The sequence below is a fragment of the Chrysoperla carnea genome, chromosome X, assembly GCF_905475395.1.
Source record: "Chrysoperla carnea chromosome X, inChrCarn1.1, whole genome shotgun sequence".
NCBI classification, from domain to species: domain Eukaryota; kingdom Metazoa; phylum Arthropoda; class Insecta; order Neuroptera; family Chrysopidae; genus Chrysoperla; species Chrysoperla carnea.
This window is the reverse complement of record NC_058342.1, coordinates 18,107,325-18,123,263: the sequence shown is the minus strand read 5'-3', so window position 1 is coordinate 18,123,263 and position 15,939 is coordinate 18,107,325. Positions and strand designations below refer to the sequence as shown.

General features: G+C 29.7%; 1 protein-coding gene across 1 annotated transcript; it reads left to right on the top strand.

Moving 5' to 3' along the window:
• The first annotated feature begins 8,957 nt into the window (after nucleotides 1–8,957).
• On the top strand, nucleotides 8,958–13,560 carry LOC123302163 (venom acid phosphatase Acph-1-like). Its single transcript, XM_044884991.1, has 5 exons — nucleotides 8,958–9,231; nucleotides 10,144–10,242; nucleotides 10,356–10,778; nucleotides 10,842–10,962; nucleotides 13,122–13,560. The coding sequence occupies exons 1-5, from the start codon at nucleotides 9,031–9,033 to the stop codon at nucleotides 13,511–13,513; spliced, it is 1,236 nt and encodes a 411-aa protein (XP_044740926.1). The 5' UTR covers nucleotides 8,958–9,030; the 3' UTR covers nucleotides 13,514–13,560.
• The last annotated feature ends 2,379 nt before the right edge of the window (nucleotides 13,561–15,939 follow it).

Sequence of the window (15,939 nt, the reverse complement as noted above, 5' to 3'; positions counted from 1 at the left end):
TTCTTAAGATTAATTTGGAAAACTAATATTCATTAGTTAAAAGCATGAAAAATATTTCCCTGTAAAAGAAATTAAAACAAATAGCAATCGTTTTTACCATAAAATACATTTAAAGTGATGAAATGAATGGCATTTTTGTGTTATTTTTTCTATAAATGATTTTCTCTAAATCTATAGGTATCAATATTTCAAACTATCTTATATATCGAAAAATTTTACTGATAATTTGCTTCTAATTTTCCCAAGTTCTAACAGAATCTTCCCTCAAAATTTGGAACGTCTCAAATATTTTCATACTCATTATTATGGGAATATACTTAACATAGGCTAAAAGACGTATTCTTGATAAAAACAAAATAAATAAACATAAAACTACCAACTTAAGGTTGTTGTCGCGATATTTGAGTAGCGTCAGAAAATTCTAAATTTTTGTGTACTTACTAAAGACATGATTATACAATTACCCTTAAAATTTGAATCTCATTTCCTCCTCTAGAATCCGAGATAAATTTAATTAAAAGTTCAATTTTTAACATGTATGGTATACACTCTTTACACTTTTGCATCAGTTATTAATTTATAAAAACAAACTAACTGTCAGATATTTTCCAAAAAGTAAAAGTCTATTAATTGATTTGTTTCGATTTAAAAAAAAAATTTTAAAAAATTGTTGACCGTCTAGTTATTTTTAAAAAATGGTTTAAAATTCAACAATTTATAAGCAAGTATACATAGTAGCGAGTCAGACAGAAAGAAGTAGTAGCGAGTATACATAATAGCGAGTCAGACAGTAGAGTGTTAGGATTGGTGCTATATATGTGTAACGTCTCCACGAGTACAGGCTTGTTTAAATATTATGAATCACTTAGCTACAAGCTCGTATACTTTTACAGCGCGCATATTCCATAATTACCGTTTAGGCGGTACGATGCCACAGACAGGCAGATACACATAGATAGTGGCAACAAATACTTTCGAAATCATAAAAAAAATCCCGAACTAAAAAAATGGTTGTTATAAGTTTGACCACTATCTATGTGTATCTGCCTGTCTGTGGCATCGTACCGCCTAAACGGTTGAACCGATTTTGATTTTTTTGATTTTGTTTGAAAGGTAATTTAATGGAGAGTGTTCTTAGCTATGTTTCAAATGCGAGTTTAGGAACTAACAAAAAATGATGCAAGTATTGATATTCAACATTGTCCATACAAGAGTGTTTCAATAGTTAACTCAACCAATTGTTTATTTTCACTTGCTTTTCATTTACATTTTATTGGAGGAATGACAATTGCATAAAGTTTCACTGTAACCATATTTTGTATATCTAGAATAATAGCAAAATAAAAACATCCATCTAGTTTTTACCTTGAAGATTGACTTTTTTATATGTTTACTTAAATCTTACAAAAACAGTATTGAATTTATTTTTTATATCATTAGGAATAAATTAATGATCGGAAAAATAAAATAAAATGATGATTCCAGTTTCTCAACTTAATTAGAAATTCAATAATTAAGTTATTTTTGGCTGCCATATAAATCAGCATTAGGATACTAAAGTCACTGGATTCGGAGATAAAATGGGTAAATTTTTACATGCGCGAATCTAGAACTAACTTTTAGAAAGGTCATGGACTAAAATTAGTAATTTTTGATGAGGGTCACATAAAATAGTTATAATCCTAATAGTATAGACAATAATAGAAGACTAGTAATTTAAATGGTCCTGTATTATGGAGTATCAGGAAAATTAGGAAAATGGGAAATTATCTTTAACTAAGAAATCAAAAGTTGTAACTGGTTAATTATTAATTCTAAACATTTTTTTGGTGTTTCGAACATAACAGCTTATATAATGAGATGAAAAAAGTAGAATATGCCAGCCAATTTTGTTTCTTGAACTAGAAGGACTACTATAAATCCATTTTCGTCTCCTTCACGTAATTTTTTTGCTCAAAGTGAATATTTAACTATTTAATTGTACAAACTCGCATTGTGAGCATTTTGCTCCACTCAATTTAAAACATAAATAATTTTAATTTTTTAATTGGTATATGTGGTTGAAAGTTTTCTTTCTTCATATAATTTTATCTATTTTCGAATTATGAACTTTTAAGATTTTTCAACTTATCTACATTTTTTTGAATATATTGAAGTCCTTCAGAAATTATGAGAATTTCTCTCTTCACCAAAATAAAGGTGAAAGCAAAAAAATATTAACTTCGGAAATTTTCGGATCTGTTCGTGGACTTTCGTTAGTTTAATATTAATCGTACTCCGTAAATTAAAATGTACTTGTGTTAAAATGAATTTAATTATTTAGATTATTTCTCTGCTTTAATATTTTCACTATCAAATATCATTCAATAATTACGTAATCAAACTATTTTTAATTAGCATTTAAAAAAATTTATATAAATATTATGTGGAGGTTAGGATTTACAAGAATAAAAAATATTCCACGCGCAAAATATTTTACGCATGTGCAGAACGCGTGAGAAAATCTCTCATTACGTTAAAACAAATGGTAGCTTTTAAATATTTGTTTGTCGAAAATGTTGTTTTCAAACAGCCATAACACAAGAACAAAAGATTTTGCTTAAATGCCTCAAAGTGAAATTTGTTAAGAATAAATCGATCGTCAACATTATCAGGGCAGCAGTTTTGAAAAACACAAAGCTGAGAAAAACGCATTTTAAGAATAAAACAACTTTTTCTCTTTTACCTTAATCCTTAATACTTATTATACAGACGTATTTACACTCAAAAACCAGTTTTTTTTTTTAAATTTCAGGAAGGCATTCAGGAAAAGACATAATTTGAACTTTTTAAAAACTACAGTTAAAAAAATCTGAAACCCTCATGTCCCCTTAAAGCATTTTTATTTTTATTTTGGGAATACTGATTTTCCATTTTTCCGATAGAGGGTTCCAAGATTTACGATATGGGGTCATTGCAAAATAAAGGCCGATACATTTTTTCGAAAATATAACTCAACTGGATGAATACTACCAAGACAATACTATTACAAATGAGAAAGTAAGTATGTTTGTTTGTTTGTTTGTTTGTGTGTGTCTTTGTTACGATTTGAATGAAACTTAACAACAATATAGGTCTTACACCAGAATAACATATGAACCTTAATTCATCAAGTTGTATTAGAAAAAAAGAAAAGAATTAAAAAAATTAAATTTGGTCAATGACATTTCACTACGCATCTATGAGCATTATTTTAAACAATAAATTAAAGATTTCTGTAATACAATTCATGGAATTTATTTCTGGATAAAATTCATTCCCTACAATCCCTATTCCACAATCACTATCCCTATTTCGAGTGTTATGGATGGGGGATAAGTGAGAGCAAGAGAGGTGGAGGCTATAACGAGGATGTCTTTACTTTTAAGTCCAGCGAAGCGAGCGGGTATTAAGCTAGTATTTCATATGTTTCCCTATACATGTTTGTTTGTTTGTTACGCTTTCACGCACAAAGTACTGAATGGATTTGAATGAAACTCTACAATAATATAGCTCATACAAAATAATCACATGGGCTATAATTTATAATGATATCAAATTGAAAAAATAAATTTAATCTGACATTTTACTGCGCCATTTATGAGCATCATTTTGAACCATAAATTAAAGATTTCTGTTAAATGTTAAACAAGATACGTAGCCGTCTTATCTGATATACTCAATAAATTATGACTATTTTACGTTTAAAACAAATCTGTACATATATTTTAACTGTGTAAAACAATCCCTACTCCTATTGCGAGTGTTTTGGAAGAGAGATAAGTGAGAAAAGAGTGAGGGCTATAACGCGGTCTTTAACATTCTTTATTTTTAAACCTTGCGAAGCGGGTGGGTACCAAGCTAGTTAATTTATAATTTTTTCATAGGCCTATTGTGTATAATAACAGTAGTGGAAATAAGTATTTGGAGTAAATGAGAATAGCAAGGATAAGGATAAAAGTAAACAATGAACGAAGGCTAAAAGATAAAAAAATAGTGATGAACTACTTGTTGACTTATAAAAACAGAAAGTAAAGGGACAAGTTTTTTGTTAAGGATAATAGGTAGGGCAAAACGTTAACTATTACAATTGGCTACGGGCCCCCCACTATACAAGTATACAAGACAAAAAAGTTTGGTACACACTGGTGTAGAACGTTATAATTTAAATTTAAGTAGCCATAAAATTAATTGATTGTTGTTATTACAACTCACCAGTAATAATCTTTGTTGATTTAAATAAAGAAAATTTATAATTAACTTATGTCGGCCCTAAATGTGCAGACCCTTATTGAATACACTTTTTATCAAAATATTGTTTGTAAAAATAAAAAGAGATAAAACCATAAATATATCCACAATTATCATGAAATATTTTTTTAGATACATTTTCAAGGCTGATTAATAAAACAAGAAATTTTTCTAAAAAAATTACGCGTTTACTTCAAGTTATTTTCAAAATTTTTGTCTTTAGCACGGTAACAAAAGTGTGTTGTTTTTGTTTTTTATATTTTTTATAAATCGTGAATCCATTGTGGCTTTTGAATATGGGATGCGTACACCTTAATTTGTTTTAAAAAGTATTTGAAACACATTTGGAATTTATAATTAAAAGAGTGACCTTGTCAGAAACCTGCACTACTATTAAACATAGAATTCTACTCAGCGTTTTAAATAAATAATATTTATGTTTTTGTTTATTTATTATTATAGTCCAGATGCTGGTAGGGGTTTTGTGGAATTTGAAAAGACTCAAGATTTAAGTCATTGCAGACTTTATTTCTACACAAATTCTGCAGTTATAAATTATTCTGTGTGCAGTTCAAACAATAGGGTACTTTCGGTTTTGAAATTGGAAAAAAGTTAAAATTTATGTAAAAAAATACTTAAATTTTCTGATTTCGAATCATAAAAGCACATTTTTCTTTAATAATATTAAAATTAAAAATCGTAATTTTTAAACTGTATATCACGTGACCTAAAACGCGGGCAAGGACTAATGTGATGTCATGTCTGTATGAACCATAGACCATCAGTTACTTCAGTGTAGACAGCTGGGTATAATATATCCATAGATAATCAATACTTATATTTATAATTAGCTGTCTATGAATATAGACATTAGATATATATCTGTCAAACTTATTTGGCAAAACGGACAGGTCCGTTTTGCTAAATATATGCTTAACGTATGTAATATTCGCACGATAAGTTGCTTACAACACTTAATTTACCAAGAAACGTAGTGCAGGTTATAACAAAAGTAGCCATATAGAGTTTTTTTGTAATAATTTTGCATTTAGAGACGCCTTCCACTATGATAAAACACATCCTGTCTTTAAGTAGTGTTTTATTGGTTTCATTCAAAATGTTATTGAACTGTGATTCGCTAAAGATATATTAATTTATTTTGTTAATTATCTCGCAAATTAGGGCTCAGATCCAAAAGTGGAAAATAACTTTTTCCTTCGTCTTTATGAGCTTATTCTGCAGGATAACAATCTGCAGTCAATAACAGAACGCCCTGTAATAATTTGACGTTTAAAACTTCTAATATTTTAAAAAATGAATAACTAATTAACTATTTATAATTTAACTGGAGCAAATATATATTCTGAAGGAGCAGTTCAGGAGCAATTTATTTTATATATCTTTTTTTTTTTTTAAATATTAATATTTGGCACTAACTAGTTTATGGTCTCAAAACTATAATGTGATTTATTTACTGGGAAATTAAAAGCATAAATTAATCCAAAAAAATTTCTTATCAAGTTTATTATTTTCTTTCTTGAGAGACATTTTACCATTTAATTGTCTCAAAAATATATTAAAAGATTCCTTTCCAGAATTTTTCCCTAGCGTTTTATATCAAGATCCTGTTCAATGTAAAACAAGTGAATATTTGATATCATATACGTCAAGTGACATTGTCGTTCAGCTGAGTCAATTGTATCCACAAAAGAGATAAGGAATACTAAAATTTTGCACCCAGCGTGTTGTTTACTCAACTCGGCGCAGTCAGCGGAAGAAATAAAATAAATTCTTACGAAATAAGTAAATAATATGGGTAACTTTAAGGTTTTGATATGTAAATGTAAATCGATGTTCTTTTGTTTAATATCATTAAAAAATTAATAGGCTCTTATCAAAATAAAACCCAGATCCTATGAACTATCCAGGTATGTTTAAATCTTTTGTTACTTCACCATGGTAAAAGGACTGAACGTATTAGGATGTAATTTGGCACACAGATAGTTTTTATTCTGGATTATCATATATAATACTTTATTTCTTCCTGGATGTAATTTTGAAGTTCATGGAGATAGGCACTCCCAAATTCTTATCACTTCATTTCTTTTAAATGACCATAAATCTAAAACTTTAAACTATTTGGATGTTGCACTTAACATCGGCTAAAATACGTTGAATTCTTGATAATAAATCGAGTTTCGCAACTAAAATTGAAAAAATATGTCCGTTCGTAATCAAACTCAGTTTTGTCATTAGTTTGTAGTACAGTCATAAGCGCAATTTTACAAAGAACTTAATCTTATACAGAAAATAATTATATTACTAATATAAACACCATTTAAAATGACTCGACACAAATACCGATATGAATGTCCCGGCTATGTACTTTATTTTGTCGCCAATAGATGTCAGGAAGAGTCATATTTTGAGATAAGAATTGCCCGTTTTAATATATAAGATTTTATCTCATTTTAAAGTATTCGGTGAAGAGTTGCAATAAAATTCTGGCAAGTCCTATGTATTTTGATGCGTAGAATCGATTTTTGATAATTTGAGAATCACCCAATCGGTCAGTTTTCTACAATTCTTAACAAAATATGAAAATACGTTAAAAGAGAGGTAAAATTGAAATTGAAATACGGATGATATAATTCCCTATTTTTAGATTTTAATATGTCAGTTGCAACATGTATAAGACATGGTTTTAACATGTGAGTTTGGAATGAAAAAAGTAATTTGTAGCCCTCCTAAGGGTACGGATTAAATTAAGTATCAAAACCTTTTGAAGGTCTACCTAGATAAAAAAAAATTGTACTTAGACCTTGTTATTCAAGGAAATTTAAGGAATTTAATATTTATAAATGATAAAAATTGTCTGAAAATTCTAATAATATAATAAGAAAAGAAAATGTGTTTTTTCCACTTTGTAAATATTTTAATTATTTTCACCTGTTTTTTTAAATTTATTAAGAATAAATAATTATCTTATTTCATGCATATTGATTTCGTTTTCAGTGGCGGTATAAAGAATAAAGATTTATACGTTTTAATTTAAATGGTTTACTCCCAAACCTGATAATTTAGTATTTTTGTTTTTCGTATTCATTATGAATCTTACCGTTGATAATTCACTTATTCGAAAAAAATGGTGTACATATCCAACAATTTCTCTTCTTCAAAGAGAATTCCTTATCCTAGATTTTCCCTCAACTATTGAATGAAGAAGTCCTGAAGCTCACATGTAGGAGAAAGTGGTCTTTAATGATCCCTCAGGGTAAAATGATCCCTTGTTATTCTAAGTGAACCATTAAATTCATCTAGTATATTTATTGATGGCTTCTACGTGATCAAATTAAATGGTTCAACAAAGACTTATGGCGATGTATAAGCTATTTTGTGTATCGTAGCAAAAATATTAACTTTACTGCTTATAATCCTGCTTATTATGTTGTTGTTTTGCTCTTGGCTTTTGTTGACTTTTAATAATATTATAACACGATTTGATAGGCGTATAATAAATTTTAAGGTCGGTTTTTGTGACGATATTCAAATATGTCGTTACGGGTGATGAAAATGATCCCCTTTATATAGGTTAAAATGATCCCTATTTTTTGTGTAAAATTAAACAAGGTAAACAAACACCAAACAGTTGAAGCACTGAAAGAGTAGTGGCAGAATGTGTACGCGTGACCTCATCTTACTAAAGTTATCAAATGCTTTTTTATGTAATTTATAAATATAAATGAACACCTATTTTGCCTTATTGCGTTTATTTCAGATTCACATTTTGTAATGACTCCGTAATTCGTGTGTATTTTTATTTTCTAGGCTGTAAGTTTTTTTGCCCACGTCATCAAACTAAAACTTTCATTTCCTATTTTAAACCTCTTCAGGGTAAAATTTTTGTTTCATATTTATTCAAATCTAATCAAAAGCCTAAAAAATAAGTTTTAAGCTTCTAGCTTTAAAAATGATGCAATTTTCATACAAACTTCCATCCCCTATTTCAACCCCTTATAGCCACATCTCACATTAAAAAGTAACCTAGGTCCTTTCTCATTCTCTTGATTATCTTTGTACCAAATTTCATTTAAATCGGTTCATTAGTTTAGATTTGGTTGCGTAATAAACAGGCAGGCAGAGTTATTTTCGCATTTATAATATTATAGTAAGGATAAATATATAAGGTATAAAAAGTAAATTGAAGAGCTTAGTGGATGAAGATGTTATGAGACAATTAAGTGGAATCGAGATAATCAGCTGTAAAGTTTTTAACTTGCATAACAAGTTATGCAAGACATAACAACTTCATTCATTGAAATAGCTTTATTTGAAAGGTTAGCGAAAAGGGGAAACATGCTATGTTTAAAGGAGAGCATAACATGTTCATCCACATGAAAATCTCGATTTCCTCAAAAATGTCACTTAACATGTTCATCCACTAAGCTCTTCAATTATTTCTGAAACACTCTAGTGCATTATAAATAAATAACTATATGTTTATAGTATTAAAAATTATCTAGAGGCTATTACAAAACCATGTAAACATCACAGACTAGATGTGAATCCAACATTAGAACTCTTTGTACAATTGAATAAATTTAAAAATATTAATGTTGTTTAGGTGACTAAAAAAATTTTTGAATTTTTTTTATTATAAACAACATTTTTTACGGGTATATATAGAATATGTCCTGACATAAAAATTTCAAATTTGGTGTAGTGTCCAAGTTTAAAGTGTGGTGGTCATCCAAAGAAAAAATGACGACAACAATAAACATACTCCGTTTCATAACACTTTTCGTGTTGGTTATCTCAATTGCAACAATAAATTGCCAATGGAGTCGTTCCAGTGGAGCCGCAAACACTGGACGTTATGTACAAAAAAGTGGTCAATGGAATCCTGGTCGAAGATCTACAAAATCAAGTTCTGAAGATGGTGAATTAAAACTATTGCATGTTGTAAGTATTTCGATTTCATCAAAACGATAGTTTTGATACATTCCAGAAAAAAATATGAAGCCTGGGAAGTATGTCATATGTAAGTTTTTCAGTATAAATTTTCGAAGACGAAATATTTTTTTAAATAATTCATCGATTTTGATTTTTGGAGAAAAAATTTCTTTGATATTTTTCGAAAATACGTACAAACAATATTCATTTGAAATGTGTTTATCCCGAAAACGACGAGGTAGCCAAAAAGAAATATATCTGTCTTTTCTTGAAAGAAATAATAAAAAAACGGTTAAAACATTTTTATTTCAAATCTCATTTCTAAAAAATTTGATTTTTAGAAAAAACTGTTTTTCGATTCTAGAATTTTATTAAAGTTATAATAGAAAATATTTCTAACACTTTAAATATTTTAGAATATTTTCTCACAATTTTCCTTATCCATCCCAAAAATTTGAAAATTGTTTCACTATCATGTTTAAAAGTTTTGTTTAAAGAAAAAGCAAATATCTCATTTTTTAGTTTTAAACCCGAATTATTTGATCTAATCTCAAAGTATTTTGCACATTCAGGATAATTTTAAGTATATTTTATATACAACTTTTATTGAAATTTGATTATTTAAGAACTATCATAGAATATTGCTACAAAATTCCTGATTACTAAGAAAAAATTTGGATAGGGACACAAGTTTTTGTCTAGAAAAATTGATATTTGTGTTTTTTTTCTAATCAAAACTTCTATAATCTTTGAACGGAATCGAGAAATATGAGCAGATTATTTCAGAGAGGTTGTGAAATGATTTGATTAATCCGCAGAGCTCATTAGGGGAAGTTACTTACCGAGTTTTCTCATTTTTTCTGGAATGGGACGAATTGATATCAATAATTTTCATAAATTACTGATTTTGTTATTTTCTAGATTTTCCGTCATGGACAAAGAACACCTGCTGATACTTACCCAAAAGATCCATTAGCCAGTTATGGTTTTGAACCTTATGGCTGGGGACAATTAACAAATGTAAGACATTTTTTTGAATACTTTTAAATTCTTATCAATGAATTAAAGGTTATCGTTATTTTTGGAGGTTATTGACAAAAAATAAGATGAATTACGTCAATTTTTTATTTTAGGCAGGAAAATTACGACTCTATGAATTGGGATTATACTTACGTAAACGGTACGATTCATTTTTGGGTGATTTATACTCACCGGAAATATGCTATGTACAAACTACCGATGTGGATCGCACAAAGATGTCAGCTGCTTTAATTGCGGCTGGTTTGTATCCACCAAATGAGGCAACCAAATGGGGTCCACTAGAGTGGCAACCAATTGCTGTGAATTCTGAGCCTTTGAATCAAGACTCATTGTTGTTAGTACGTGTACCATGTCCAGCCTATAGCATTGAACGGGAACGTGTTGAAAACTCACCAGAAGTACAAAAAGTTTATGCTGACAATAAGGAATTATTCACGAAATTGAGTGAATTTACTGGGCGTCCAGTGAAAAATGCTGAAGATATTTTAGATATTCAAGGAACTTTAAGTGCAGAAGTAAGATTCTTTGAGTTTTCATATTTCCTTATTTTATAAATTAAATTTTTTTCTAAATTTTAGAAAGAATTAAACTTGACTATTCCAAAATGGGCTGAAGAATACTACGAGAAATTGATTCCATTGACTGAATACTCTTTCACTCTTAACGCTTACAATGATAAAATGAACCGTTTGAAAGGAGGTGAGTTAAATCTTATTTCGTAAGTGAAAATCTCTATTAGAAAATTATAGCCATCGCAGTTAGACGAGTTTCTCGTTTCCTAAAGTAAATTATAGAATAACTTGGAAATAAATCGAATTTATGCTGGATTAGATTGTCTAACTCCGAGCACGATCAAAATTACCTCAACGATCCACATGACCTCAACGGAATTATTTCGGACTAGGCTAAATACTAAATTTTGCAGTACGATTTCGGTAAACGCTAAGGTACGGGTTTGTAAGGGATATTAGGATATTAGAAAGACTGTAAATAGCGGAATTCAAAAAAGGTTTTCGTAAAATTTTTTTTAAAACCTTTTGTTTTTGGGGAAAAAACGCAAAGTTTGAAAATGTATGGCTTTGAATATCAAAAAAGTTAGGTTGGTAGTTGTCGAATGATTTTCTGGTTAATAAGAATTTTCTCCCAAAAGTTTCAAATAACTTACTTTAAGAAGATTTTTCTAGGCAAGAACCTTTGTGTCACCCTGCTATATTTAATATAAATCCTTGGATACTGAATTCCTAAGCCCATAACAAATTTTCAACTGGCGTTTCATATTCGATACATTTGCAAAGACGTTCTCGAATCAGGTATGATGTTATTCAGTTATGATATCGAGATGAATTCGCGTTTTCACTTAGCTATTGAACAAAACAAAAACGACATTGTTTTTAAAAGAAATTTAATTTCTTCACCATGGATTTCACATTTCCCTTCCAGTCTCTTGCAATACCTTCTAGTTGGTTAGAGGCTAACAGCGGATATACGGCAGAGGGTATACGGCGTATACCCTCATTACAACCCTGACTAAAATGATACCATAAATTCCATGCCGGCACTAGATCTTGCAATGAAAAAAGAGCACACCAATGATTCCGGGTCCGCTCTAAGCCCCTGATCATAAATTTTTTTTAAATATAATCAAACATAACAACGACGAATTTTGTGTGGAAAAATAAAAACCCTTTAATAATTTAGCAGTCTTTAATATCTGTTTGCTGATAATTTTATTTTGAATGACATAAAATTAAATATATAGCCAGGAAAGACTTTAAACGGCGTGTGTCTCTACGTTTCGTCTTACGAAAGAATCTGTTAGCTGATTTAAGTCCGTCTCAAAGGCAGTTTTTTGTTCAATAGCTAGGATTGCGAGGACAGACAGACGTTTTCAGTTTGCTGAAGCTTCGCTCAGAGCTTGCAGATGCCGTTGGTAATGTGCAGTATATTCTTAAAGCGAACATTAAGAAATGCTTCTTGTAAGTTATGCTTTCACAGATATCGAATGCATTTGATTTTTTATTAATTTCGGCTACTGGCTCTTTAAATACGGCAAGTTCTTGGCAAAAATCAACTACATTCAAGTCTTTTGAATATTTTCATGCTAAATGGGATTAATTTATTTGAAGATCCTCGGATTCAACACGGAATACGTTCCTAAATCAACTTAGAGTTCAAACATATTTTCTTCTGATTTCCGGAATAAGTGCATAATTTCCCCCTAAATTCGGGGCTGTGATCTAAAGATTGATTTTTATTAGGCTTTTCTGGTGTAAATTTCAGTTGAGAATAATAATTCATATTTGGTATTCGGTACTGAAGACGGCAAAGCAAACTGTATAGGTTTTCATTTGGCAGGAAAAAATAATATTTGAATTTCGATCATACATATTTCAGCAACAAATTTCGTTTGAGCAATAATGCTATAATATTTTAAAAAGCTTAAAATTTCAATAAAAAGTTAAAATTGAAAATAGAACCTCTTGCTGAAAGCAATTTGAAGATATCAAAACTTACACCCACCAAAAAGGCTTTTGGAAAAACAAATAAAATCGGTATAGAAAATATGACGTAAAAATAATTTCAATGGTCAGTCTTTATGGTCAGTTATATTTTTTCCAAGTCCAAGACAATCTTTCGAAATACTTTTTAGAGATGAATTCTCGAAATGTTTATTAAGTGGCTTATTCTCGATTTTTGTATAGCTCTATAATGAACCAAAATAATCGAAATTGGCAAAATAAATTACCTCAACGCGAACCTTAAAAATTTTTTAAATTTAGAATCCCTCTCTCATTTTTTCAGATCAAAAAGAAATGTATTTATTAATGTTTACTAAAATTAAATTTTGTCCATTTTAGGTGTATTCGTGAAAAAAGTATTAGGTGATTATCAAGATGTTGTAAGCAATAAGCTTAAACCAAAAAATCGTAAAGTATTCTTATATGGAGGTCACGATTCAACAATCGCTAATGTATTATCAACATTAAAAGTATGGGATCCACAAGTACCCGGCTATGCAATCACCATCTTAATGGAACTTCGTAAGAAGAATGCTCAATATGGAGTGAAATTATTCTTGAAAAACGATACACTCAGCGACCTACATCCATTGACAATTCCAGGCTGTGATACTTTCTGTCCATTAACAAAATTAGTCCAACTTACAAAACCAGTAATTCCAGAAAACTGGGAGGAAGAATGCAAAACTGATGATCCAAATTATGTACCACCACCACCAAGTGGTCCATAAAAATTTGTACATTTTCTATGAAAATATAATTTTTCTATTTTAACGTATATTATTAGTTTTATTTCAAGAAATTTCCATTGCTAGATTGAATATTAATCAAGAGCCAAAGTGTTCGAGCGGTCTGAGGCGTTAGACTCTAACCATATGTTTACTTAGATTTAGGTTGCGGGTTCGAATCCAGGCAGCAGCGGTAGTGTGAGCAATTAAAATTAAATCAATGGGGCGGTAGAATTGATCACATTGTCGACGCTTGGATAAGAACGAAGCCACCGATTCCACCCACATCATAAATGTAATTGTATATATGAACATAATTGAATAAATAAAAATGAACAAATAATGATGTGGGTGGTCTCTGTTATTAGCATATATGTCAGAGAAACGGAGGTCAAACCCGATCATTCTTTCTTAAAAATAATTAATCAAACATATAAAAATAAACACATGACTGAGTAAATTGTTGAAATATTCTGTATAAATCCTATTTCTCAGTCGCATTTTGTTTTAATTTTCGAAATTATGGATTATTTTTTTCCCGTTTTTCGAAAATTTTTCACAAAGTTCTGAAGCTTTCCACAAAATAGTTTTGAAGGAAATGGACGTACAAAACAATGTTTGAAACAGTTGTATATTTTTTGATGACTTTTGATATGTAGTCTCTATGGAAATTGCAAGTTATGACGCCACAAAGTGCTATTTTCCTTTCATTATATTTGTACATTTGAATCCTTTTTGATTTTCGTAGTAATTGATGTTTTCCACAAATTGAATTGATACGATGTTTTGGCTTGATAACGAATGTCTGTTTAGCAATAAAAAATTTTTAGGAGAAAGGCCCATTATCTTATCTAATAGTCGCATCAATGAATGTTTTTACTCAGCAGTCCTCAATAACAGCTCCGATTTTGATGATTTTTTAAAAAAATGTTTCTTTTTGTACATTTTTTAAAATCAGAAACATTTCAGAAGTGATATAGATAGATCTGAGTGATATATCGACCCCCAATCTAAATCGCTAATGATAGAAGTTTGAAATTTTGAGAAAATATTGATTTTATGCTGCCGGTGTTATTTAAGAAAGGATTTTTTAAAATGCATCCCCTAAATAGGTGAAATAAGGAATGAAAGATTGTATGAAAATATATACAACCATATCATTTTTGAGTATTTTTTTTCTAAATAATTAGGGATTCGCACTAAAAGTTAAAATCCATTAATGAGTGAACAAAAGTGCAGGTAAGCGAATTGCAGGTTAGATTATATTGGCTGTCCACGAAGAACACACTTAGGCTATAGAGCCCATTGTGAAACCATATATGTGTTTTACCACCTTTCCGCTGATAATTTCATTTATCAGCTCCTCAATTTCAGAGGCTGAGTGCACCTCCTTTATGCATATACTATGCGCTACATTAGCCCATCACAACTATTAATTTAATTAATTGTTGTTGCGATGGTGGGAAACGAACCCGCTACCCTAAGCCTACCGTGGACGGAATTGGTTACGCCTTTACCAACTGAGCTAATAGGGCGACAATCGAAGGCTATAACGAGAATAACTGCTAGTTATTTATATTGTTTAAACAATATTTGTGCAAATTATATAAAAAAATCACTCTTGCGGGATTTTTTTCCACAGAAAATGTACTTTAACTTAAGGAATTTGTCTTTGTACAATATTGTAAAAATAGTGTACTACATCATACAGCAGTGGTATGTACGTATAGATATGCTTCGTACCTCAAATAAGTATTAATTTTAACATGCTTTTAACTCAACTGTCCATTTATCACGTATTTTGTATGATAATAGCATGATAATGAACATCTGTAATTCTGTATATAATATACATCTCTCTTACACTACCTATACTCTAAATATAATTGTTTCTGTTATACAAAAAATTTAAATAACTTTGAGTGACTATATCTCAAGAATGAAGCGGTCAATAGTTTTGGTTTTTTTTTTAAACTCACATGCACAAATTCATGAATATTCAGTTAGTTTTTGAAAATATCTTAAATCTAGTTTTTTTTCTGGAATTAAAAACACAACAAAACGCAACCTTTCCTATGCTCTCCATGTTAATTATCCGAACTTTAATTGAATTTAACTCGAGTTAGAGACGATCAATCGACTTTCAAATTTTGTTGGTTAATGTATTATTATATTCCTAATAAGTATGTACAAATTTAGAATTTTCTGTCGATATGCCCGTAGAAAGACAACTACCTTAATAACAATAAAAATGGACCTCAAGTTTTGGTGCGGAACACTAACCCTTTTGAAAATAAAATACAGCCCTTGTTAATTGGTGATAATGTAGCATTCAATAGGTGAACGAATTTTTAAAATAAGTTAAGTAGTGAACTCAAAAATGACGGTTTCACTTTTTAATGGATTTTTACTTTTAATGCGGAACCCTC